Source organism: Polistes canadensis, unplaced genomic scaffold (genome assembly GCF_001313835.1).
Source record: "Polistes canadensis isolate GaletaPanama2010 unplaced genomic scaffold, ASM131383v1 scaffold_29, whole genome shotgun sequence".
In the NCBI taxonomy this organism is placed as follows: domain Eukaryota; kingdom Metazoa; phylum Arthropoda; class Insecta; order Hymenoptera; family Vespidae; genus Polistes; species Polistes canadensis.
In genome coordinates, this window is record NW_014569576.1 from 961,605 (window position 1) to 989,337 (window position 27,733).

A 27,733-nucleotide genomic window follows, 5' to 3' on the forward strand; every position below is an offset into this window, starting at 1 on the left:
GATTAATATTTAATAACGAGATAAAACTCACCGTGATTGTTCATAGTATTAACGTGACAATGTTTCTCGTTCGATGCGACGTATAAAAGATCAAGAGAATCTAATTTAGATGGATCAGTATCGATAGGTTTTTTATTAGATATTGGACAACAAGTACACTTTTTTCTAGATAAATGTGTACTATTATTCTTCGTGTCTACATCGACGTCGTGACTTTATAGAAAAAATTCTAATGAGTTATTTGCGTTTAATATTAATCTCATATTCATTTAACCGATGATAGGATTCTCACTTGTATCGATTTATCGATTTTCCCAATTGAATTTCTTCTATAAAAGGTTCTCGAGTTGATACTTTGTCTAAGACATCGCCAACAGCACTCTGATCATTGGCCCTTCTCGTATATTCTTCTTCAGAAGTTTTTTTGTTACGTCGACAGCACGTACATTTGCTTTGTCTAATCGATAAACTTTGTTTAGCTGACAAATAACGTGGACCATCGTCGCTGTACACGGATGGTGAACAAAAACACTGTGATTTATCGTTGTTGCTCATACATTTCGCGGACGAAGAGCTAGCAGGCAGATCATTATTGTTCTTTGTAATCGAGTTTACTTCGGTCTAGGATTATAAAAAAGTTTTCATCGATATATTTATTGCGACACATTTTTCTAATTAAAATTTCCTCATATATCGGTTGTTAAATTACTTTGATGTCTTCTTCTTTAGATCTAACGCCGTAATCTTTAGGAAATTTTTTACGAGCACGACGAAAGGCAATAGATGCTGCGACAAGTTGATGAGAAACAGATGGACAACCTTGTGACATCTTGGAAAAATAATTCCGATAGGTTCGATCACATCTTCAAATATTCAAGATTTTATTTGGTTATATATATATATTTGATCCCCCCCGAATTAATTTCTTTTCTTCCGTGTTGTTATCATCGTACGTTCTAATCGATTATCAAAATCGATTTATTCAAATTAAACATTTATTTCGTGAAAATAATTTAACGTTATATTAGGTATATCCGTTATATCCGAGCTGTCCAACTATCGATCGTGATTGGGAAAGCAAACGGTAGTGAATTGTTTCATAGTTTCATAACTTTCTGATGGGAAGTTCAATCGAGATATAGAACTGGAAATTCGCATAAAGCCTGTAGACGTAAGCCAAGCGAGTTTAGTCGTCGTTTCCTGTTCACAGGGGCTCGGCAGGTCATAACACTAATCAGGGCAACGAGCAATTAGAAGCGAAAACACAGAGGCTTTAACGATGTTTGCTTGATAACAGTTTACAACGAAGCAGAGAACGGTTCCTGATCAACGTCAGTGTTTCATAATTTTCTTCCATTTAACGTTTCGATATTTATATTACAACGTGCTTTCGTTTGTGATATATGTTATTGAACACACTCGCAATCAAGTTTCTTTAATTATTTATTATTTATTTGTGTCTTCATAAAAAATTACATACTCCATAAAGTATCATCGTCTAACGAATAAACGAAAAAAAAAACGAATATGATCTCAATTGCAACAAAAAGAAAAAACGAAATGAAACGTTTATAACAGCTAATCAAAAAGCGAATGATCATTACTTAATAATATATAATTAAAATTTAATTACACAAACTAAGTATTGTTTTTTTTCTTTTTCTTTTTTTACTTTGAAACGATACGAATAAAAATGATGCTTCAACATCGCTTTCTTTTTTTTTCATATACTTATAGTTAATAATAAATTTATCATTCGTTCCTTATAATTTACATAACTTAGATAGAGGTTCTGAAATATGTACAAATTTTTACAGAACAATATATCGTAACTATGTACTTCCTTTTTTACAATATAATTCAATAACNTCACTCGCCAGTTTCAATTCCATTTCTCTCTCTTTCTCTCTCTCATTTCATATGATTTTCCCTTTTGACAAACAAATTTATATATATATGTATAACTTATCAAGGAACAAATCAAAAACGAATTATTGATCAGAATCAATTTAACGATCCATATTAATTCGATCTTCCATGAAAGATCTTTTATATCAATTTTATCAATATATGGATATAGAACAAATATCATATGAAATAATCTTAGTTCATCCATGGTGGTGTCGGTGGCTGATATGTTTGAGAGATTGGCACTTGATAATGCGGCGGTATCATTTGCGCCGGATGCTGAGGCCGTTGTTGTTGATGGGGTGGTGGTGGTGGAGGTGGGTTGCAAATAGATTGCATCAATGGATGCGAATTGTAAGGTGCTGGTTTTGCAGCATGCGGTGGTATTTGATTATACTCGATGTTCAATGGATGATCCATCACCGTATTTTGAATAGGAGAACGATTACCTTCTAAATAACCTATTTTCATAATAACAAAATTATTTATTGTGATATAAATTGATAAAGTTAATTATGATATACCTCTTGGTCTTATCTGGGGTGGTGGCATATTCGTGGGTGGTAAATTAGGTGGACACAACGTGTGATGTTCTTCTCTTGGCATTGGTGGAGGTCTACCCCAAGGAGCTCTGATATGATGAGATTGCCAAGGTACTTGTGGAGGTGGTAATGGTGGTAAAGGTGGTCCTCCACTGGCAGGATTCATGCCTCCAGATTCAGCGAGTAATATTGACTCGTTACCTAATCAAAGGGAAGTGAATATTTTTGGTAATACATTGAGTAAATAGAAATAAATTCTCTTAAACGTACCTGGGTTTAATCCCGTATTTTTGGGATCCATGTTACGCTTTTCACCTAAATAATACAAATCATTAATATAACTATAACAATATTGATGAAACTATCAAAACATTATTTTGCATAAAATTGCTTTTCGATTATGATACTGCAATTAGTAATTACGAGTTATACTAAAATAAATTTGTTTCGCACATTATTTTGCGAAATCGATTATTATTTTTGCCTTGTTAAGTGTCCGCTTCTACGTGATGATAAATACATCCAGCAATAAATAAAACACATGGCTTTTGTTAAAGCTAAAGATATAATCGTTAAATTAATTATATTCCATCTGCCTTGTAGGATCGTTCACCAAGCTCGCTGTACCAATAAAATATGATTATTATTCCTAATTATAATCCGGATAGATATTTATAAAGCTAACAAATAAATATTTCTTTAATATAATATACTATTTTATAACAAACATTAAAATTATTCGCTGTTTTCTTCGAAATTTGTAAATCCCATCTATCAGACAATTGAATATGCACCAGTTTAGATTCCTCTACTAGCATTTCTTACTGTAATATATAAACTTAAAATTATTACAAATGAATTATCATCGACGATATAATCTTGTTGTGGTAGGATATTTCTGGAAATTTGATATAATTTATATTATCTGTGTTAACAAAGTAAATTATAACTAATTTCTTTTCAGAAGAATCTCCACGGACCGTAGAATGATACGTTATCCTAGAATTTATGTGGAAAATATTATAAATTTCAATATGATCGTTATATTTAACATTCTCGACATATATTTAATGAATGATCGAATCCATAGTTCTATAATATTTTTGATACTCAGAGTTTCTGAAAGAAAAACTTATCTTATTAAATAATGTTCGAATAAACGTACGAATATGAATGAGTAATTAATAAGAAACATTACTAAAAAAGCGGCAAAATTAAAACGCCAGAGTCAACTACTGTAGCCATATAGTATGTGCAAAGTTTCATAAAATCCAAATAATAAGAAACAAACTTGAAGCAGCTAAAATAGTAGTGTCACAAATCCGTTTGTCAATCTCGTGCCCATCTGCAAAATTTAAACTTAGGCAAATGTAAAAGAAGCGATTTACCAAAAAATAGAAATTAAAAAACACCTATAACATTTTTTTATATATTATGTATCATCTTTGTAAGAATATATTTACATTAAATAAATCTACAGTCTAAGAGTATTGAAAAAAAATGCTAGATACTTTATTTTCAATAATTAAAAAAACACATTAAGAATAAACATAGAAAGGAACGACTTTACATCCATCAAAAATTATACTTCATTAAAATCCTCTTTGCCTTTTTTTTAAACGTTTATGGCAAACGAAAATTGTCTGCCATAAACAATAATCAATTTACATGTAAAGTCTTTTCTCCTGGAATAAATATATTACGTTATTCTATTTTTTAAAATATCTAGCATTTTTTCACATAAAATACTCTTAGTTACAGACCTGGATGTGGAGGTGGCATTAGCAGCTTGTTTCGATCTCCATGGGGTAGACCGGCACTTGCTGGCGATGGACCATGTAAGACTTGCTGTTGACGTTCACCTTCTCTGCTTAAACAATTCAGTTGAACTCATTAATTTTGTAAGTTGTTAACAGCACACAAGCATTTCATATATTAATGTAAAAGTCACCTGATGCACACCCATGGCTATTTCTGAAATATTAAGAACAAGCCTGAATTCACCAGATGATAATTAATAGTATCAAAATTTATTTCATTACGTATTAACGGTATGTCAATTATTTAAAGGATAATTCTACAAAATAAAACTTAATTTTATGATGCATACGTTTGGCTTGCTACTGATGATGATGGAACTTATAATTAACAATTAAAGCAAAAAACTCTTTTTAAATATAAAAACCTCCATTGTGCAAACTGCTTAATTTAAATAATAATTAAGCTTGTTTATTAATCATTTTTACTTTTCAAATCTTATGCATAACTGAATTATCCCATGATATGAACAAATCTATGTAAATATATTTTTTGTACAAAAAAAAGTATAGTTATGTATTATACAAAACTCTATATATCCATACATTAATTTGGACACATAATAATAATAATATAGAATTACACATTGAGTCATAATTATTATTAAAATTAATAATATTCATTTAAATTTATTCGTATGAATATATCAAGTTTGTTTCATAGAAAGATTCATGATTAAATAATTATTATATCTAGAACACAATACTTAATAAATAATCAATGTTACATGCTCTATAATTACAAAAATTGTGAATCGACAAACATGAAATTTCACAATCGTCAGTTCATCGAGAGTAAATTAATTATTACATAGATCTGTTTAGTTTCATAAGAAATCCATATAGTCATCAAAGTTTACTCGGTCTTGGTAAAGGCACGTTTCTGTAAAAAAATTTGTTCAAACAAGAATACAATTTTTTTTTATTTAAACGTTACCTTCGTTATTTTTCTGCTAGATTTTATACAATATTTCTTTACACTGTTAACTAATTGAAACATAAATTTACATAAATAAAAAATGCTTTACCAATGCCGATATATTGTAAATTATAAATAATGTTGAGAGAAAAAGAATGCTTTGCAAGAAAGCAAAGTATTATTTTGTATATATTTAAGTTAAAAATTTCTATAAGAACTAAACTATATCTCTTGTAATATGTTACTAATCTTCTCAAAGAACACTTCACTTATTCTAAATCCGCTTTACGTAAAGGTAACTTGATTTGTATACCTAGTGATTGTTCTACTACCACCACTCAAGTTATCGCAAATGATTGGTATGAATTTGTAAAGATAAACAAACGAAAATAATATATGCACATGCTTACCCTGTGCCATGACGTTGAGCAGGTAAAGAGCCACATTGATATGGTGGTGGTTCCTGTTCGTAAACACTGGTTTTATTTGAATAGTTTATTATTTAACATGCATATATTTGAATTTCTAATAATTGTAAATATACCTGATTTCCTTCTATATCAGAAAACCTTCTCTTCACTCCATGAGGTTTCTGTTGTTCAGGCGAATCCGGCTTTTGTTCAAATGGTTGATGTTGAGGTGTTTGTACTGTATAATGTACTTGCGCCGGTATATGCCCATTTTGATATTGCATATGGGGAGTATGATACTGTATTTGCGCTTGTATTTGTGGCGGTGGTGCATTATGAATGGGCATATTTCCAGGTGGCATTTGTACCTAGGGGAAAATAGTTAGCACATAAATGTCGTAAAATATACACTACTTCATTTGCATACATTTATATATTTTGATTTTTGTTATTTATTCGTAGGATTACCTGTAGTTGACCCTGGGAGTGAGGTATCTGCTGCGGTTGCTGCGTTTGATAAAGCCATGGAGCATTTTGTGGAGGAGGAGGTGCCTGCGTTGGCGGAGGTACACTAGTAAGAACATTCATTGAATTTTGCATTTGTGCCACTGATGGAGGAGGTACTATTTGCGGAGGTGGTACCGGCTGTGGTAGTGGACTTTGTTCATCTTGTTGATGCTGAATTTCACCTCCTTGAGGTAATGGAGGTTGCTGATGATGTTGAGGAGATGGAGCATTAGGAACTAAAAAGGTTTGAGTAGATGGTGGTGGAACTTGTAAGTGAAATTGTGGAGGATGACCCTCAAATTGAGGCGGGATCATATGTTGTGCTACTGCTTGAGGTTGTTCATGATTTTGTTGTATTTGTGGTGGCATAATATGTTCTCCAGGCTGTAGAACAAACTGTGCTTGTGATTGTGGCACAGGCGCCTGTACCTGCTGATATTGTATTTGATAAGTCTGAGGTACGGGAGGTGGTGGTTGATTTGGAGGGAAGTTAGGTGGAGGAAAGTGAAGATGTAATAATGGAGGTGGAGGTTGTTGAGATATATTTAGAGGAGCTGTTGGAGGTGGTTGTTGTAAGTTAACATTGACAGTCTCAATCATCCCTTGTGAAGGTGTTGCAGGTCTTTGTACACTGGGTTGGGTATAAACATATGACACTGCCCCACTAACTGGCACACTGGCAGTTGAAATATAATTTTGTTGAGCTGGACTTGGTGGTGGTGGTTGACTCATAACATACATTTGAGTAACAGGCTGCGGTGATGCTTGTGACCCCGATTGAATACCTTGAATTTGTAGCGGTTGACCAGGATGAATCTGATATTGCACTTGACTTACACTTGATGGAGGCCCAATTAATTGTACTTGTCCAACAGGTGGTGGCGGCATAAAAGTCTGTATTTCCTTAAAATAAAAGGGCAACTATAGAAAGCCTTAACCCTTTCGCTACGGGTGGGTTCTCCACCGCGGTACTTCCGCTGAACGAAGTGCCGTGCTGTAACATCACTGCACGCTACACGACGCCGATCGTCAGCGGGAGTACCGCGACGGAGAACCTAAGCTGCTTGAATGTTTTAGAACGAAAAAGTTTTTCTCCAAAGGGTATTTATAAATAAAGGGTATTCCAGGGTATTTATAACGTCTTAGCATGCGCTCTTTAATTTACATTGCCATTGGCATTAATACATTGCAATTACAGTGGCATCTTATGGAGAGCCACTATAGTGGCCCGTAGTAGCGAAAGGGTTAATAAAACCCTGTTGATAGGCAACAATATATACTCCGTCAACATTAACAACGCCATCTAGTAGTAAAAAAATTTTTTAAGTCCCTAAATAAAGCAGTACTTTTTACGCGACCTTAGTTACCTTTTGAAACAGCAAAGGTTATCAACAGAACATGAAATAATAACTGTTTCTCTAATCGATATCATTATCTCTACTAATTTCTAACTAATTATAATAATACCTGACTTTGGGAAGGAGGTACCAATGGTCCTGAATGAGGTGGAATATGTACCCCTGGAGGAGGAACTGTTACTCCAGGACCTGGTGCTCCAGCTACCGTTGCCGTTAAAATAGTTGCTGGTAGAGTTACCACATTACTTTGAGGGTGCTGTATTATATCTATAAAAAATATTATCTCATATAGGTTTTCGTTCCATATGTATAAAAAATATTACGATATTAATCTATGATTACAAATTGTACCTTGATGTTGTATTGTAACAACATTAGGTTGCCCTAAAGTACCGATGTTCATAGTTTGAAACTGTGCTGTAAGATAATACAACTTGTTAGTAAATTGAATATTGAATCAATACTTAATAATAATATAAATGCAACAAAAAAGAGAAAACTATACATTGCTGTATTTGTGGTTGTTCTATAACTTGCTGAGATTGCACTGGTGGTGGCTGTTGCTGTATATAACTCTGCAGCTCAGATTGCATTGTTTGTATTAAATTAATTACTAACTGTTTTGCATTTTGTAATGCTTCTAGTTTTGGATGTCTATAAAATAAAAATTAAGATTAATTGAATTGATAATAAAATGTATAAAGAAATAATATCTTACTCTATATGTAAATGAAGTGGTTCAGGAGATTCAGATCCTAAAACGGGATCGATAAATTGCGAACTTCTACCCCTTAAAGTTACATTTGCACAAGTCTCTCCTCTTATATATAACAAATTAGCTCCACCAGGGCCTATGATTCTTCCTCGTAAATCAAATCCTTGAGGTGCATTTTCTATACCGATGCATATTTTTTCCTATACAAAAAAATACATATATTTTTCATCATCAAAGAGAAAATATTATTAAAAAATATACATTTTTTTTGTACCATTTTAAATGATACAATAATGAAATAAATCTTACCACTGATGTAATTCCAGAATGTAAACTCATAAGTGGTGGAGGTGCATTGGTAAATCGGCTTGGTCTGTTTAATGAACTTTGATGTTCTGTCTTAATAATTTCATTAATTTTTTGTATTGCCACTGTTAAATCAATGATCTTATTTTACAACTTTTCTATAGAAAATAAATTAATAAGAGATTAAATTACATACAGTCAACAGTATGTTTCGAATGTCCTTGTATAAATAAGTATAAAGGCCGTTCATTGGGACATCGTAACTTTTCCTGCTCCGTCATAAAACGTCCACGCGTTGACACTGTAGCTCCTAAACAAAAGACACAACATCAAAATTATTTAACATAAATACGAATATATTTTATAAAGAAATATTTTTTCTTAATCTTACCAGAAAAATTATTAATTTCATCTTGTGTATAACCTTTAGTAAGTAGAGTTCTAGCACTAGGAGGTGTCTCATTGATTTCAAACTCTGAAGTATATGTTTCCCCACTTTTAAAGGTTATCTGATTTATAATAATATTGTGTTAATAATATAAAGTAAATGAGAAAAAAACAAAAAATATCCGTAATAATAAATTCATGCATATACACTACCTTATTGCCTGATTCAGAATTTCTAATCTTGTCTTTAGCCATGGAGATTAAATGTGCACTATCCTGTATTTATATGAACTATGAATATTATTTAAATATCATATTAATTTCATTTTATATTATAAAATCGAACTTTTAATAATAACAATCAATGAAGTAAATTTCTCTTCGTTGCACTTGCAGATCATGTATGCATGATGATGTGTATGTGTGTGTGTGCATATGCATGTGCGTGTGGGTAAGTTAGAGGTTAAATTCGTAGACGTGTAATTTTTAAAGGTATTTTAATTAAAATTCATGATGATTAATTTTTACCTAAATACTTCAACATCCTTTCGTAACATACTAATCGTAATATATTATTCATAGAAGTATTTGTACAATTATTTATAATTATAAAATGCAGCCTGTTAGCATCGACTTGTGATGCTATTTGTCGTCACTTACTGGACAAAATTCAGCGATGAAACCACAATGGGGCAGCAGCCGACGTTATATTATATATCAACGATAAATCACGTGGCAACATATCAATTAATCTTAAATTTATTTTTAAATAATTCAAAAAATTCGATAATTATCAATCAACTGATCATTATGTTTTATGAATTCATTAAGTTTCTAGGATAACATTTTACCATCATTTTGTTTTATCATGTTATCGATAAATATTTTCATTTTCAAAATTGCATTTAATTACTTCAATATTTTTCATAATTATTTTAATTTCCTTTACGATACTATACATTACATATTCTACTTTAATGTATAAATTAGTCTACGCTAATATTAGCTTCATAATTGTCTTAAAACTACACGTGATATGAGTACAAAATGATACTGTAGAGTAATCTTTTATAATTTTCGATTATTATGAACAATCGATATATTATAATAAGAAATGTTATAATCGCAGGAAAATTTTCTTGTTTCCAATTGTCTAACAAAAATACATATTCTAAGAAAAATAAAAGCAATAAAATACGAATTCAACGAAAGGAAACATGAAGTCATTGAACAAATACTTTATTTCAGTACTTAACATTATATGTGCATTTCTGTTCTATAAATACAATTGAATTTTAATTACAAATTATTGTTCACGCAATTATAATGCTAATGAAAAATAATATTGCTAGGATTAGTTTAATATTTCTTGTGCAGATATTTTTATATTGTTGACTCGGTTGCATTGTCAATCGATATTGAAGCAAATCTCAAAATTTATATTGTTGTCTCATCTAATAATGGAAGAAGTTCATAAATTCTGTAATATTTTCCTTCAAATCCAGTGGCAACTAAATAATATGATTAGAAAGGGTTATATTGTTTTAACTTTGTTATTTTTTTTTGTTTCTAATAAGAATGTGTAGATACTTCAGAACAATCTTTTACTAAAAAATGTAATAATGTTAGGAGCAATATCATAATCAGAGACAATTGTCGTAAAGAATAATAAAACATTAGAAATCGACGAATATATTATATCTTCCTTCATATTATTAACCCTTAAGGAAGAATATTCAAACATGGTTGTAGTTCTTAGACACTAATGTTTTACTATTCTTTTGAACAACTGTTCTTCTTCATTAACTTTTTTTTTTTTATATTAGATTGTGAAATACGTCTATATAGAGAATATTGCATACTTTCCAAAATCGATATGAGATTCCTCTTAAAACTAATTTTTACTAAAAAATATTTCAGAAGCATTAGGCTCTGTTATTCTTGCTTTGCATTGAGATACATTGCATATGTTGTTTTATTAGCTATTTTTAATCAACATATATATTTATTGAGAAAAAAATAATTGTTTTTCATTGCTATTTCGTTTAAATAACAAAACTTCTCTCTCTCTCTTTTTCTGTTTTATATTTCTTTTCCTTTTCAAATATTTAATTATCTTCTTGTTTCAAGTATACACTAATCAAAAGGATAGAAAAATAGACAGATTGTCTTCAGTTGTAATAATTGATATCGATTGCAGAATGGAATTTTGATTAATTAGATAATGAAAAGATAAAATATTTACTTCACATTTGAATGTGTATCAGTGGCACAGATCAGTCTCTTTTTGTAATAAGGCCCTCTTAAGACTCACAATTTCCATTCCCAGTGCTCAGTATGATACAGAAAGATCTAAGCACCATTTGTCAACAGAATAAAGCTTAAGCAAAAGCTGCATCCCTTAATATAAATCGAAGACACCGTTCATAACAAAATTTAAAATTGCTTAATCCTTTGGCATGTTCGTGGACTATTTATGCTGACTACATCACTCTATTTGACATCCGTAAAATATGAACATATTTCGATCGAAACAAAATATAATCTATCTTTATACAATTTAATTTATAAATAATTTATCGATTAAAGAGCAATGAATAAGGTAACGGGAGGAATGTTATATTTGTGTCCACGGTATTTTCTTAAGTGTAAAAGATAAGCTCAGGAATTTGTCCTTCTTCGACGGAAGTTCCATTATTATCACCAGCTTCGATATTAAAATCAAATTTTACTCTTCCATTTCCAGAATCGCAATCAACCAATATCGTTTTCACACCTTTTGTTCCATAATGAGAATAAGGACCCTAATGAACAAAGTTTAATATAGAATACAAAAACAATGATAAATATTGTATTAATTGTATATCATAATATATATCCACCTTAAATGTTGCAGATGCTGTATAAATAGTGTTTGGTAAAATTTCGGCTAAATCTTTAAACATTAAACGATAAGTATACTTTGAACCATCACAACTGAATGTTGTTGAATTCGAGGCTATTACTTTCCCAGATGCTGTATGTATTAACTCAACTAATACTTCGTATATCGCAGATCCATGCATACTGCCATAAACTCCATAACCAATAAGGAATATCCGTCTATCCACGCTAAATCTGTTGTAAATATTTTTGTTGTTGTAAATGTGTGCGCTTAATGTTATTTATAATGCATATAAGTATATACCGAATACGATCACTTGTTCCATTGTAACCCCATTTACTTTTGGTATGCTGAAATCTACACACAGTCTGTTCTTTCCCAGTCATACAACAACGTGGCATAGTTTGAAAACTTACTGTTGGCTTTGGGTTCAGTATGAAATAGCAAAATAAAGATAAAACCTAGAAAAAAAATGCATTCAACATAATATATTTTTAAACAATGTTTATTATTATATATTGTTGATTGTATATCAAGCAGTCGTAATACTAGCCTCAGAATGATTTAATAATCCAGATTGTGCTGGACCGGCAGTAAATTCCTCTTTGGACATAAGAGGAAAACGAACTAGAGAAAGAGCATTGCCTAAAACCAAACGTTGATTCTTTGGAACAACTGGCAATTGCTGCCTTATACATTCTGCCTCTGACCATCTGTTCGAAATATGTAATAAATGACAAAATGCTATCGCTCATAGTTCGTTATACAAGACTGGTCAGATATCGCATACCTTAACACTGCCTGAAATATTTTAGATTCCCTGACTCGAAGTGTATCTCTTTCCAAAACAACCATTAACGTATCAATATCAATATCCACAAATCCATCAGCATTTAGGGCTTCTGTGGTAAATCTATCGATAGTATCCAAGCAGACTGCTGCTAATTGAGGTTCATCGAACAAACGAGCTTGCGTTAAAAGTAAAAAAGCATTGTCACTGGTTAAATTATTCTTCAAAAAATCGACACAGTGCTTTTCTAAAGCAGAAACGGCATACTTCTTAGCAGTATACAACGTCGTCATCACAGTTTCAGGATCTATTTGTATCTCATCTGTATATAAAAAAAGAAGAACTGCCAAAAAAGCAGCTGGTTCTACATCAGGTACTTCTATTTCTGAAGAAGCTGTAGCAAGTGTTCCGTTAAACATTGCATAAAATACGGCACTTCCAGAAGACAGGACTAGTTTGTGAGCTGGTATACGCTGTTGTTGAGCTCCCCGTCCTACCAAGAAGCTCACATCCGACAATATCTCGTTATTAAAAAGGAAAACAATCCTTTCGCGCATAGTAGCTTTTGTACCTTGCCAATTGTATGTAGTTACGGCTGATCCATGACTATTTTCAAATGCTACATTATTCTGAGGATGTCCATCAATGTGAATTGTATTAGCCGCATTAGTTGGAGGTCTGCTGATTAATCAAAACAAACCCAAATTTAAATGTCTTCGCATAGCAAGATAATAACATTTGGATTACATAAAATCAAATCGATATGTCTGACAATCGATAGAACATCAAAATGATCTTGATCAGGGATTAAAATACTTACTTATCACCGTTCGACGATGAAACGTCAAGGCCCCGCGAGGTAGAAGAAGTGGTAGGCTGTTCTTCGTCCCAAACAAAGTTAAGTGCACGTCGAGCACGAGATAGAGTCCCAATTGACTGTGCATTTTGTGCCGAATTCGTGGATTCATCTGCCACTGCATTATTTCCATTATGAACTTCCTCACCGTCTTCGTTACCTAATCGCAAATTGTGTATCCTCGAGACGACATTAGACACGTCGCCCAACGACGTTTCCGTTGACATTTTCACGCAGAAAACGTAGTATTTCTCGATATATTGCCCCGTTTCATTTATTCAATCGTATATCGTGTGTCACAACAAAACATATATTGACGTGAGGCGCCGTGCCTCTCAACAGTGTTCCATTTTCTTTGACGTTCCTATTTTTCTTTCTCTTTCTCTCTCTCTTTCTCCTTTTCCGCCCTCTTTTTTACGTTTTTTCCTTATTTTTCCGTTCTCTTTCTTACTCTTTTCTTATCTTTTTCTTTTTATTTTTATTTCTATTTTTCTTTTTTTTAAGGACTCTATGGACGATCGTTAAACTTACAAAATCGTGTTTTCAATGATGATGATAATCAGCCGTTAAAGAAGACGGATAAGTTTCATATATATTATATGACATCGTGTGTAAACGCCCTAATCTAATATCCAATATGCATACATTTCGTTAAATACACGTGCATGCGATTAATGATACCTTCAATTTGTAATACAAGACGGGTTTAAATCCACCATGGAATGAAAAAGTTAGATTCTTTACAGAAGTTATTGAAGAACACGTTTATTTATGGACGTATTTCTTTAAAGTCTGATTGTAATTATTTTGTTTACGTTGTGAACGACGTTTAAAGCGATGACAGCGACACCATGTATTTTTCAACGAATCCTACGAGTTTTATTATTTTGGTTGGTACATACATACACACACATACACACTCAGAGATATTCCATATATAAATTATAATTATTATTAATTTATAATTGCATTTAATTTTTAATAATAAGAAAGTATTCATTTAACTCTAATTTCGGATTTTTTTTTAAAGCGAAAACTAATAAATGTTTAGATGTAACGAAGATCATTTTTTGTTACCGATACTGTTAGTTTTCAATTTATACCGTAGATGGCTCTTCTAGTACATTATTGTTAGTTCTCAAAAGAACGAGACGCAGTCAAATACGGAATATATTTGTTGAATATTACAGTTTGACAACAAAAATTACGCACAAAAGTGGAAATAGGAAGAAAGAAGGAATAAGATTATTGATTCAGTTATTATTATAGATATAAAGGTAATTATGTCAAGCTTATTAAGAGGATTTTATTTGTTAAATAAGATTTTACTTTTTTCGAACTTGGTTATACTTGTTGAATAAGTGTATTTGCAATTATGCATTGCTGTAAACGTTGAAAACATGATAACGATTTATTTCACTTTTTCTCTTTGATATTAATATCATTTCTTTTTATATACATGTACAATGATAATAATCATAAATAATTATTTGATATATTATGGAAAAGAAATCTCAAAATGACTATTCTTGCGCGCGAACACAAATGTTCCGAAAATGATTTTTCATTTTTACACAATACGGAGGAAACTTTTAATTGTTAAAAAATGCAGGTTGTTAAAATCGTACATATTCATACATAGAGAGTTGCGTCAGAAAAATAATGTTTTATAACAATTGTATTTAATGACGTTTATGTACAATGTTTACACGGCGATACAGAAAATACTTCTGCAAGCCCTTAAGATTTTATGTATCATACATGAATATTATCAAGTCGAAGCCAGTTTGTTAAATCTATTAATACGACAATTATGATAATGTAAAACGGTATGAATACTTAAGGATCTGCGTTAATTAAAAATACTATAGGTAGAGAAATGTATCGATCGTTTATCATGTATTTACTTATACACGCATGCATACTTACACGTTCATTTTCAAATGATCGTGTAAGAAAACATTTATTTAATTTTTAAGTGACAATTAGGAAAAAAAAACGTATAGATCGAATGTTAACAAATATTGAGAGGTTACAATAGACCTTAATTTTTACACATACATATTTAAAAATACGTTCATATACGTATACTTAAACGATACGATATATTTCTTTAGAAATCGACGATTATATTATATTACCTACGCTCGAAAAAAAAAACAATACTTTAGTTCACATATAACGAAAGTAACTTTTGATTTATGTCCTTAAAGTAATCAGATTTGTTAATAGTTGTCATGGCCATCGCAAAGTTAACACTTCGCTTCCTATACCATTTCATCTCTCCAAACAACACCTTATCGAAGAGTAACAACTATAATTAAATATTATAATTGTAGAAAATTAAATAAGTGTGAGTGTGTGTTTTAAAGAAACTACGTTTTGGCTCTTCTCGAATTATTGAATGAAAAAAAAAAAAAAGAAATGAGAAATTAAAACGGGAAGCGCCCAGATCTATGAAACACAAGTAGCTTAGATTTTACAACTAATCGTATTTCTTTTTCTTATGATTAATTTTTCTAAAACTAGATACAATTTTATAATATGCACATAGAAAATATACATAATATAAATTTGTGTGGTTCAAATAAAATAAAAAAAAAAATAAAAAAGAAAAGAAGAGAAAAAAGGAAATAGAATAATCGTTCTCACGATTAAAAATATTAAATTAAGTAGACGATGTATCGAGTTAGGGAAACGTATCTCGATTGTAACACGCATTCGATGTCGTTACGTTGAATTCACTTTTCGTTTATGGTCGCAGGGGAGATACGAATCGAGTTCTTTCTCGATATTTCAATGTAAATTACTATATCAATAAATATGCAATGGTTAAGCGAATACGAAATTATTAAACGAAGTACGATGTTATGCGTATATATATCTATATATATATATATATAAACGGAATAACATCGAAAATATGGCGTTACTCGTGTTAAAACGTCTCTTTTTTTGTATTCTGCGATCAGCGAACCGACCACTGGTAACCTTTTTTTTTGTTTCATTTTGCAGTTCGACCAAACACGAGTTCGAGTCTCACGTCTCAAAGTCTGAATCTTGATCTCTTTGCTAGCGTAGTTTACTCTTCGCTTTCTTTGCCTTTGTCGCCATGGGTTTCTTCTTTTTGGGCTTTGGCATGATCTCGCAGCTGCAGCCGCTCCTTACCCTGATGTAGTCCAACGTCCACGTTGACCCGCTAACTGTGTTCCCAGGAAACGTTGGAAATCTGTGTTCCCTGTGATGATGCCTCCTGTGTTCTTCGGAGCCTCCCTAAACAAAATTCAACCATTTTGATTGTACACACGTGTATGTGCAAATATATTTATAATTGCATATTTAAATGTATAGATTAATTTAACGACTTAATTGAAATTTCTTTCTAACGAAAAATAAAATAACATTCGTTATAGATTATTTTCTGTACCTTCGTTCCAGGATTCTCGACGATGGCGTAGGTGTATGAGAATTTCTGTACGCATCTCGACTGGTTACTAAGCTTCCGGTCAACGAACCTGCAGGGCTTATCGAGGACGTCTGGCCTGCAGGAGTATTCGAAGAACCTCTGGGCATTTTCGCCGTCTCGATAGAGCTCAACATACATGTCTTGCCGATTTCGGCCGCCAACGGGCTCGACCATTTCCTCTATCGTTGGACAACAGTCGACTGCGAGGCCATCTTCGCCTCCCTCCTGGCGTAGAACCATCTGCATCTCTCGGTACGTCATCCGCTTGTTCGGGTCTTCCAGTGGCACTGTCCTGAAAGTTGTGTTACGTACAGGTCGTATGATATATTCAATGATTTATTAATAATTAATAAGCAAATGATAAGAACTTAGTGATCTATACTAACCAGCGAGAGATATGTCCTCTGAAGGGATGCTCTCTGGATTTACGAGAGGAGAAGGGTAAAGTGAGGTTGGCGGCAGCAAGCCGCGGGCACAGGACTGCGGTCAGCCAAACCACCTACGAGTAGAAAGATAATATCGCGTGAACATTTTCATCGTCTCTAATATATTTTATTTTATAAATAATTATTTTCTTTATTTTTCAATTGATATTTTAAAGGAGTTCGCAGCAACCATGATAGTCGTCGTATATTCATATTGATTATTGTTTTTAACATGTCGGGTAAAGAACAAGCGTGAGAAAGTATCTACAAGGAGATTAAATGCGAAAGTGTGTAATAAAGCACGATGTTAGTCACGCATCGTCCATACGGTACATGTATGAGCTTACGAAGGTGAAAACATTAATTCGGCTTATAATTTTTATGCAAAACAGGCCTTACGGCAAAGCCACGGCATTCTTCATCCACGAATGTCTGTCCCTTTCTACTCTTCTTCTCTCTACACCTTTTCCCTCTTTCTCTTGTATACTTTCGATTTAATTGCGCTACGTAACTCTGTAACCAGAAACTGGCAGTGGTTGTTCGATTTTGTGCACCATCACGGTAGGGGATACTACTCTTTTTTCATCATTGTGAAGGTTCAATGCGTGTAGTGTAAAATGAATTACGCCTTGGGCGATAATTACTACGGATAATAGGTTGGACGATATTTTGTGCGCGTGCACGTACGTACTTACAATACTCTTATTATTTTTAACATACTTGAAATGTAGCGAAACATTATGAGAAAGTATACGATGAAGGAGATATTATTAAGATGATTACCTTTCTTGTACGCTTGGTATTATTAATTGAAAACTTTATAATTTCAACGCAGGGATAACAATAAAATATAAACATATAAATCAATCTAATGTAATATATAATACGAATTAATATAATATTTGTTATATATTTTAATTACACACGCGAGTATAATCTCAACTATTGTATTTGTAGATAGAAAACAATTACATTTATAAATTTATAATTATTAGGTACACGTAAATACATAAATGTAAGTAGATGATATAAATAGCACCATTAACAAGGAAGGATTGAACCAAACCAACAGCTTTCCATCGTAAGAACGAATGTAATAACTGTCTATCGAGTTACAAGAAGGGAAGTTAGAGCCGTCATTGGTGTAATTAGAAGAAAGAGAGAGTACTCGCTTTGAAACTCGAGCCGCGTGTTAGTTGAAAGAGAAAAGAAACGCGGTGACTTGGGGATCGTGGTGTCGCATCCTTCCAAGATTTATAGAAATGGTACAACAAGAGATAACCGTTCCTGTAGAAGCTTAATTGAGCCATCGTTCTTTGGGGGGTGAACGGTTAACTAACTGGCGCCTCCCGTACGAAGAACTTACCAAGGAGGAGGAGTAGGAGGAAGAGGAGGAGGAGGATGAGGAGGAGGTAAAAGAAGTCGCGTACAGATTAAATGGATATTCACGCAGGCGGCGGCAACGGCCACACATCGAGTTCTGGGATCCTTATCGGATTCTTGCATCATTGGAACGAGCGAAAGAGTTCTCTCTTCGACTGCCATAGCTGCGATTTTAATCGATACTTATATGACTGTATCTCGCGAGCCTGTCCATGCCAAACGATTTCCAACGACGACATTTATCCTTAATTACTTCTCCAGAACATGAAAGAAAAAGAGAGAGAGAGAGAAAAAGAAAGAGAAAGAGAGAAAGGGGTAATGTCTTTCGGAATTTATTCGACGTTGAAATGAAAGGAAATATTTAGAGATCTCTTTATATTATATATACGATTTTCTTAACGCATTTCTCGAATCCTTCGATCCGAATCGTTATATTGTCTGATCAATCTGTTCAAGTGTCGTCGTTTTCGAGACTATTTAATTCGAGATTATGCTAATTAAGCTATCAACGACGTTTCATTCCAGTTCGATGTCGGTAATATACGTCTGCCTGCTCCGGATGTGTTCGTCGAAAAACGGGATCGATCTATTGGTTGTTTGTTTGTTTCTTTTTTTTTTTTTTTCCTTTCTTTCTTTCTTTCTTTCTTTCCCCTTAATTCTTCTTTTTTTTTTTTGCGATACATCATCCCAAGATACGAGGCTTTGGTTAACACGAGCGAGCATTCATTTCATCGTTCGTGATACACGCACCAACAGGCCGCCGATCGTCCAGCAATTTTAACTAATGACGGTCCAACAATTCTCCATGACCTCCTCCCCGATTATTATCAATCCTGCGGATAAAGATTTACAGTCGCGATGTGTCGAGTGTACGAAGGTAAACGTAACGTACGGCATCTGGATTGCAAACTCGTTTTGGCTTTTAAGAGTAGCGTTCTACGGCCAGAATTCACGCACTGATTGTGAAAGAAAAATATTGCCGATTACGTAGCTCGTAATTTCCTGATAGACGCTGATAGAGTTTAGGAGAATTCCAAACTTTGATTTTTTTATGGTTAACGTATCAGGCCCGACGAGATTCAACGTTACAGAAACACATTTTATTTCTATATACAATTGTTAGTAATTATTGTTTTTTTTCGATCGATAGAATGTTTTACTTTTATAAAAGGGTATTATCACTTGGGTTCGCTTGAAAAAAAAAAAATACTTTATGACGTGCTCGCCGTGAAAATAATTTGTAGTGTAATTAGGGGACCATAATGTTAGCCAGGACCGCACAGTAGTCTCGGGTTCTGGCATCTAGGACCAGTCTCAAGCTCGTATCTCACGAGTCCTGGAATGTGCTCGGCTTCATTGCGTTTCAGATACATACCTACATATAGGGTGAACCGATAACATTCAGAGAACCGGGACTCGTATCGAAAAGGCCGCTGCTTATCGCCGGACGTATTTATGTTTCTCCATGCCATCCGATCTCTTTTACGTGCTGCAAGGCGTGTGGGATCCGTCCGAACAGTGTATTTCGGTGCATTGATCTCGATTTATCTGATCGACGCCTTGCACGTCATTGCATTTTATTAACGTTTATTAGATACGAATACGTTCAAATCTTAGGAGTTTTGTGCGTTGAACCAATGATGATGATGATGATGATGATGATGATGATGTTACCTTTCGTTTATTTTAGTTCGTTAGAAATATTACAAGGAGAGAATAAGAAACGTTGACGTTCACTTTCTAAATTAACCTACCTAATTAACCGAGAAAATCGTTAACTATAGTAAATTGTCATTTTATTTACTTATTTAATATCGCGTCTAAATTTTAAATTTAACGTCTTGACAAGAAACATAATTTAGGGAAAGAAAAAAAATGTGATTAATTTATTAACGATACAACAACCATATTAGATCTATAAAATTTAATTGAAATTCGATCGAAATATTACGACAACATTAGCGATAAACTCACAATTCTACAACGCCATCGGAACGGATGTTGTTAGGAGAACAACTACTAGTGCCTGGAAAGCATTCTCTTCTGTTATTGGTTAAGAATTTTTCGCGTGTTCACCAAACCGATAGTACGATTGGACAAGCACGAAGTAATAATTTATTACTCTCCGCTAGTTACCGTTTTTGTGTTAAGAAACTATGCCGTTGTACGTTAGTAGCAGGTAGACTAGGTTGGCAGGGTAACACGTATAAATGCGTGTACATGTATATATAAATACGTATATCTCTCTTTATATTGGACACCGTAATAATGCAATCTCTGGCATGGCATAACTCGGAGCGACATTCCTCCGACGAATTTCGGTGTAATTATTATTAACAAGCAAGAGCTCGTGGGTCCGTTGTAAATCAAACTTAACGACGCACTTAACAACGTAAGAATCTAACGGAACATAAGTAGAGAGATTCACCAATTCTGACCATCTTTAAAGTTTTTCTACGAATCATGCATGATTTTTTTCGTACGAGAAATTTATCCACAACGTGATATTTAACAGCTAATCATTGTGATCGTTTAAAACTTATTTTTTGGACGTTTCGAATGGTAATCTATACCAAATTAAAATCCAAACAAAATGCCGAAAGATGGACAGGTATTATTGATCTTTGTCTTGACAATAATTCAATCAAAGTTTACAAGATAAACAACCCGTGCTAGCTAGGATGAGCAACGCGTGTATTTGTCCGGCAGTTGTCGATGCATGCACAACGTTTCGGTATCATTAGCATAACCATTGTATAAATTATAGGGAGGACCAGGTGCTCGTCGACTTATTGCAAAGTGCCAAAGGTGATTTCAACACCGTCTTTTTGCCATTGTGGGAAGGAATAAAGAGGACACTCTTGAGTTTCCCCATCGTTTTGCTATTATATTTAACCAATTCTCATTCGAAATATTTGTCAAGAATCTCTTTATCTTTCTTTTTTTTTTTTTTTTTTTTTTTTTTTTTTTTTTTTTTTTTTTTTTTTAACCAAAAGTCAAGAATACACCTATATACGTGCGTGTATGCGATCGTTTAGAGAACATAGTTTTAAAATGTTCTCGTAGAGAGTTAGTTTACATAGTTAATATTATAATATTGATGAACGTATTTGAAGATTATATAAGTCTCGTTAGAAGGAGAGTGTGTATATATATATTATATAATATATATATATATAATATTAGATCGAGATCGTATCGCGTGCCTTTTTGGATTGGCACGCGTCGCACGCGTCGGAACGGAGAAGGTCCTGTCTTGGGAATGAGAAACGTTGGAACCTGTTGTAAGGATATAACTCCGTTTTCTCTCTTTCTCTCTCTTTTTCTTTTTTCTCGTGCTTCGAATAGCTACGCACGAGAGCCTTCGAGACAAGGAGGATTTTTCCTCGTGGAAAAGCAAACACAGTATAGAACCCCATAACAAACGGCAACTATCGAGTGCCTGTTAGAGATAGTAAGGAGAAATGAAAGGTCCTCGAACGTTGTGCTGTTGCTCCAGCACAATGAACGCTACCGAGTGGCTCGCACGACGAGATGACCGGGCCCTCTACCAGTGTGTAACTTTTTTCTTTCTCTTTCTAACCCCACCATCCCTTGAGAAACCCGCGGGCTGTTTAGACAGCGAACGCTTCGCCGTGTGTTATGATTGACGTGTATAAATATTTGGTTAGTCGCCTTGCCGTTTCATGCGTAAATCGTACGCACGCGGGGCTTATAGAGAACCGAGCTAGCAGCGTGTATCTGTCCTCTGCTGTTTCTATGTGTTTGTATGTATCTCTTTCTCTTTCTTTCTTTCTTTCTTTCTTTCTTGTTCTTCATCCCTATCTTTATCTAAGCATTCGATTTTTACTATATCTTTCTCTAGTCTTATTATGTACGCACGCGTGACCACCACGAACAGGACCTTCTTTTCTTTCTTTCTTTTTCTTTTTTCCTTTTTTGCTTTTTTTTTCTCTTTCCTTTTCTATTCCTTCAGGCGAGAAATTAATGACGTCCCGTGGACAGGCTCGTTACGCTCCGCGTGAGACTTTACGAACGGCCGAATGTCGTTACTAGAACGTGTGGAACGACACACAACGAGAAAAGGAGAAGAGATCAGACCGAAATCGGTCGAGAATACGCAGGGAACGAGTTGTCGACCATAAATTCCACGCCGTGTGTCGACTATACTGCACTTGCTAGATATTCTTGTACGCGAGAGACTTTAATGAGAGAACTTGATTGAAATTAACATCGTGTGGGAAGATTTTAAACAGATTTCTTTTTCCGTTCTCTTTTTCTTTTCTTTTCTTTTTTTTTTGTTTTTTTTTTTTTTTTTCGACAAACACACGTGTTGCATCTTATTAAAATGGTTTTCTTTTCTGTTTTCTTTTTTTTTTTCTTTTTTATTTATTTATTTATTTTCGTCTACGCGTGCACTCTGTAATAATACATATGCATTTGAATTAAAAATAAAATATTTTACGTACAGTAATTATATTTTTTATTACCGACTGTTATTTTAGAACTTGGCGTTTTTAATAACGAACAAAGGTCTACTTCGATTGGTCAATAATTTGTCGTACGTTAAAGTTAGCAGAAAGTTTTCTCTCGACAATTATTTAACATAGCTTCCAATGACCCTTTAAGTAGCGTTGTGTGTTATTTCACGTGTTTTAACATGAGTCACCCCTCAGGTATGAAAGAGTAGTTTCGTTTCTTAGACCATTCGAAAGGTATCGGATAATAATCGCGTAAAAGAAAATACAAAGAGCAAATGCTTTGGAAAAAATATTTCGAATGATCTACGAGCTCGTATTTCGAGGTACGTTTCATGGATCCTTTTCTATCGCGAATCTCTCAAAGCGAAAATCCCTTCGTAAGGATCAAAGCCCAAAGGCAACATCCACCCACGATATAGTAAATCATTCGAACGTTAGGAAGAAGGGTTCAAGTGTGCGAACAACATGGATCCACCTCCCTTTGTGTTATGTATAGCCAACTATGATTTGTAATATATTATTTTTGAATTGTTTTAAATTACAGGCTCCATGACTACGATGAGCAACCGTGATAATAGGAGAAGGGCGTCCATTCGGCAATATCTCCTTTCGTGGCTAAAAACCTTTCTGGATTCTCTAGAAGCATACATGTAAGAAGAAGAAAAAGAGCTAGAGTGGAGAGAGAGAGAGGGAGAGAGAGAGATCGAACCTTATGCAAATGCAGCTGAGTACAAACGATCCTGTGAAATCTTTACAAGTATGGCTTAACTTTAACTTTAACTTACCATAAGGTAAGCGAACGACTACCGACGATAATGGGCGAAAGACAACGCGACTAACACAAATGGCAAACCGCAATGGAAATTACCGGTTAACATGTCATTATCTGCCAATACCTTTTACGTTTATCGCAGATAATACGTATTCGCGAATTATTTCAACTTTTTTCTTTAATATACTTTATATGTTCAAATTTACTTTAATCGATATTTGAATATTTTTTTTTTATTATTATTAGGTTAAATTTGATCAAACTTTGTATTATCCGTAACAAATTTCGTTAGATATTATTTGTCATACGTTCTTGAATCAAGAAGAAAAATAAGAAGAAACGTCAAACACGACAAAACGATTCCGAGATTCGTTTATACAGCTATCATCAAGGATCGCGGAGAGTTCGCGTGGGTAGAGACACGATAGATGGGTTAGGATATACTCGTACACTACGGTGCTTTTGAAATCGATATAGTGGCAAAGCTTTGCTAGAAAATATGGAATAAATCATGGAAACGGAATACGTCGTTGAAGGTAAACACGAATGGTAAGATTCTTATCGACTATCGTAGATCTTTCTCGTCGATCCATTTATATATATATATACGAATTGAAAATTTTCGTACGTTCGTAGGGAATAATCGTGAAAGATCTAGTGGTATCGTTTCGCGACTAGTTTCGGTATCGGAATGCAATATCGCTCCTACGATCTCTCTCATCTCGAAAAACGGGATCACATTTTACAGCTGCTGCGCTACATCCTGCTGGTGCTGTTGCACGTTTGCCTATTAGGTTCGGTTCGGTTCTTCAACCACGCAGAAAAGAAGAATTTTCCAGGAAACGCGTGGATGATTTAAAGAGCAATTGTCGATCGTCGGATGGGACAATTTCTCGGGAATTATCGTCTCGTAAGTTTGTACCAGAAAGGATGCGGAAAAACAGGTCGGATTCGATCGTTCGAAATCGCGTTAAGGAGATTATTTATTGGAAAATATTGGTGCCGAGAGAACGATTAGCATGCTAATGCCGTTCTACCGTTCACCTTATTCGCTCGTTCATAGGTGCAACTTGGTAGATACCTACATATATATATATATAGCAGCCACGGGTGTCAGCTAATCTGCCATTATTAAATTATCCATGCGCGCACCATCGAGACGACGATGATCGTCGTTTATCAATATCGTTTGCTATACGCAAATGCGTCCCCGGCTACTAATACTACCGATCTTTTACATCTATACGTTAGCATTTAATATAACATAGATAACATCAAGTACCTTATACGAGTGACGATAAGGATACCTGTTCATTTTTTATACTAAGATCGCCAACAGTGTGAATCTCGCATATACTTCTTTATACAGGATCTCTTTTTTTCCTTACGTTTAATTCCATACGTCCCAACATAGAATTTTTTCCCAATTTACTCGATGATAAATCGAAATAGATAGATTTAGATCGGTATCGATATTGTTTCTAAACAAACCGTTAGTTTAAGCTACTTTCTTTCCTGATTTGTAAGACGTTCATTTTGCAAATTGTAATCCGTACTTTCTCGATCAGCGATCAATTCTCCTTTTTTGAGATTACAATAGACATTTCTATTGTTCGTTCCGTTTGATCAAAATCAAGGTCTAGTTCGTTGTTTCGTATTGGAGTTTATTCGAAAGACGACAAAAATCGGTTTAAGATTAGAAAACTTGAAAACAAAAGGATATAATAAAAATAAATATTTCTTTAACATCGTGCCTCCGTAATTGTTAAGTCTTGCATCCAAAGTATTAAATTTATGTACTTGCGAGTACACATCCTTGAGCTACTACGACCTGGATGCTTGAGAAAGATCAAAGCTACATTATCTCGAGAGAAGTTTCGTGGGGAAAATATTTTGAGTTGGAGAGAAACTCGTGGCAGGTGTCTCATACGAGATTACTACGAGGTGCTCGTCGGGAGTCGGAGCTAACTAACTTCAAAAAGTCGACTTTGAGAAAATGTGATGAGGACGACACCCAACCGCGTGGAGAGGAAAGATATAAAGAAAGAAAAATCGTATACGCGAGCTCTAGTGAAAGAGAAGATAAAAAAGAAAAATAAAATGAAAGAGAAAGAGGACCAAAGATAGTCGTCGTATCGAAACCATAATTTCGAAAGTTTATCGGTGCGTTCATGACAGGGACCAAAAGGTTCATCGTGTGTTTGCTGCGCGCGTGTATTCGTATGAAGAAAGAAACTATATAAGCTCTTGAAAAGTAAGCACTTATAGTTCTATTCATGTAAATTCGTTTAAAACGTTTGCAACCCTGACGCAACGCAATTCAATACAACGCAACGTAACGCAACGCCGGCGAGAAGTAATCGTGTAAGACAGCTCGATAATATGCTAATAATACTCTCAACGGGCGGTAATTTATGCTCATTATATCCGGCCTGGATATTGTAATTATTGTTTCGTTCAATGTGCTTACCTGTTAGGTATATCCTATACAATAGTCACGTTAAGGGGCGTGCACGAGGCGTTTATTGTTTCATTAAAACACCGACGTAACCTACTCGATTTACAGAAGTGATAGGGATAGATAATAATAGAAGATTGCTTGCGGCCACCACCGATTACTTTTAATAATTAATTTACGCGATATTAAATATATCATTTTGTTTAAATAACGGTCTAGATATATATATCACGAAATGATTTGTAAACGTGATTAGAAGCCTCGTTGGAATTCGTTCCATTTCTATATATAATTCTCAATAACTCGAGAAATATTTTATCGTTAATACGATCGATATAGATAAAAAGATAATGAGAAAGAAAAGAAAAAATAATCATAATAATAAAGTAGAGACTTCTTACCGCGACGAGGGCGCTGAGAGCTTCAATTCGCATAGTAGCTGGCCAGGCCAGCGGGGAGGCCGTAGGTTCCAAGCTGTTGGATCGAATTCACGTATCGATCCTCGATTGTTATTATCAAATTGTGATCTTGTTTTTCTTGCGATTTCACTCGGTTAGAAATACGATGATGCCCGGCGGCCGATAATCCGTTTCTCCTGGCTCCTCCACTTCGATTTCTTGTGGTCCGCCGTTTGGTTGATTGGGTGACATGGCTACCACCACCGCACCACCGATCTAAAAAAAAAAACAATCTTTTTTATCTTACGTAAGGTGAACAAATAAACGATGATAACGATAGCTCGAATCGATTATTTATATAATATATGTGCATATGATATATTATAATATATTAATATTATTAGGGTGAAACACAAAAGATCGTGAATTTTAAAATGAATATTTTCAAAGTAAATTTGTCAAAGTAAAGTTTCAACATAATAAACGCACGAACTTTTGGTTCATCCTAATAATAATTTTTGACACCTTTTTAGAGTAGAAATTATTTCGTGGCAAATCTGGATTATTCGTTTCGAGAAAAATCACCATTGATAATTCGATAATATACGATTCTTGCGGTTGTTGCTTTTGGAATCGTAATCGAATCGATAAAGAACAGAAAATAGAATATCGTTACCTCGTTAAACAATAATTGTTATAAACCTATGAGGACATCCAAAGAAGATAAAGAGAGTGAGAGAGAGAGAGAGACACACATACACACATTCTATGTAAAGGAACGAATTGCGTTGGTTGTTTGGATCGCAATTGGAAAATGAATATGTAAATGTTGAACTCGCGCGACAATCTTCGATATCACGACGACGACATGTACATAAATCGGACTTTACATCGGTTATATCGATAGCAATCTAAATACTTGCACGCGCGGCGGTGAGGTACAATGAAAAA

At 33.9% G+C, this 27,733-nt stretch overlaps 3 protein-coding genes and 1 long non-coding RNA gene across 8 annotated transcripts; 1 reads left to right on the top strand and 3 right to left on the bottom strand.

The window, feature by feature from the left end:
- Positions 1-1,953: 1,953 nt before the first annotated feature.
- LOC106784060 (extensin-like) lies at positions 1,954-9,547 on the bottom strand. 4 transcript variants are annotated; one of them, XM_014743174.1, is made up of 16 exons: positions 9,398-9,546; positions 9,083-9,145; positions 8,874-8,991; positions 8,679-8,792; positions 8,486-8,607; positions 8,180-8,376; positions 7,967-8,115; positions 7,813-7,878; positions 7,571-7,728; positions 6,065-6,997; positions 5,731-5,964; positions 5,597-5,649; positions 4,214-4,317; positions 2,721-2,765; positions 2,433-2,651; positions 1,954-2,369 (listed from the first exon to the last, which is right to left on the bottom strand). In XM_014743174.1, the coding sequence occupies exons 2-16, from the start codon at positions 9,122-9,124 to the stop codon at positions 2,104-2,106; spliced, it is 2,820 nt and encodes a 939-aa protein (XP_014598660.1). In that variant the 5' UTR covers positions 9,125-9,145; positions 9,398-9,546; the 3' UTR covers positions 1,954-2,103. The 4 variants fall into 4 exon arrangements, 3 of the variants coding, with proteins under 3 accessions (XP_014598660.1, XP_014598658.1, XP_014598659.1); XM_014743172.1 differs by having other exon boundaries at positions 6,065-7,006; XM_014743173.1 differs by having other exon boundaries at positions 6,065-7,006; positions 9,083-9,160.
- A 545-nt stretch (positions 9,548-10,092) lies between these two features.
- LOC106784059 (BTB/POZ domain-containing protein 1-like) lies at positions 10,093-14,209 on the bottom strand. Of its 2 annotated transcripts, none has more exons than XM_014743171.1 (6): positions 13,364-14,209; positions 12,544-13,221; positions 12,307-12,466; positions 12,057-12,214; positions 11,752-11,986; positions 10,093-11,673 (listed from the first exon to the last, which is right to left on the bottom strand). In XM_014743171.1, exons 1-6 carry the CDS (start codon positions 13,624-13,626, stop codon positions 11,512-11,514), a joined length of 1,656 nt encoding a protein of 551 aa, XP_014598657.1. In that variant the 5' UTR covers positions 13,627-14,209; the 3' UTR covers positions 10,093-11,511. The 2 variants fall into 2 exon arrangements, with proteins under 2 accessions (XP_014598657.1, XP_014598656.1); XM_014743170.1 differs by having other exon boundaries at positions 12,544-13,224; positions 13,364-14,205.
- A 2,163-nt stretch (positions 14,210-16,372) lies between these two features.
- LOC106784055 lies at positions 16,373-26,866 on the bottom strand. Its single transcript, XM_014743166.1, has 4 exons — positions 26,786-26,866; positions 17,252-17,364; positions 16,827-17,157; positions 16,373-16,672 (listed from the first exon to the last, which is right to left on the bottom strand). The coding sequence occupies exons 1-4, from the start codon at positions 26,816-26,818 to the stop codon at positions 16,472-16,474; spliced, it is 678 nt and encodes a 225-aa protein (XP_014598652.1). The 5' UTR covers positions 26,819-26,866; the 3' UTR covers positions 16,373-16,471.
- On the top strand, positions 17,031-27,121 carry LOC106784056. Its single transcript, XR_001381377.1, has 2 exons — positions 17,031-17,117; positions 23,699-27,121. It is a non-coding gene; the product is annotated as an uncharacterized LOC106784056 (long non-coding RNA).
- Positions 27,122-27,733: the final 612 nt, after the last annotated feature.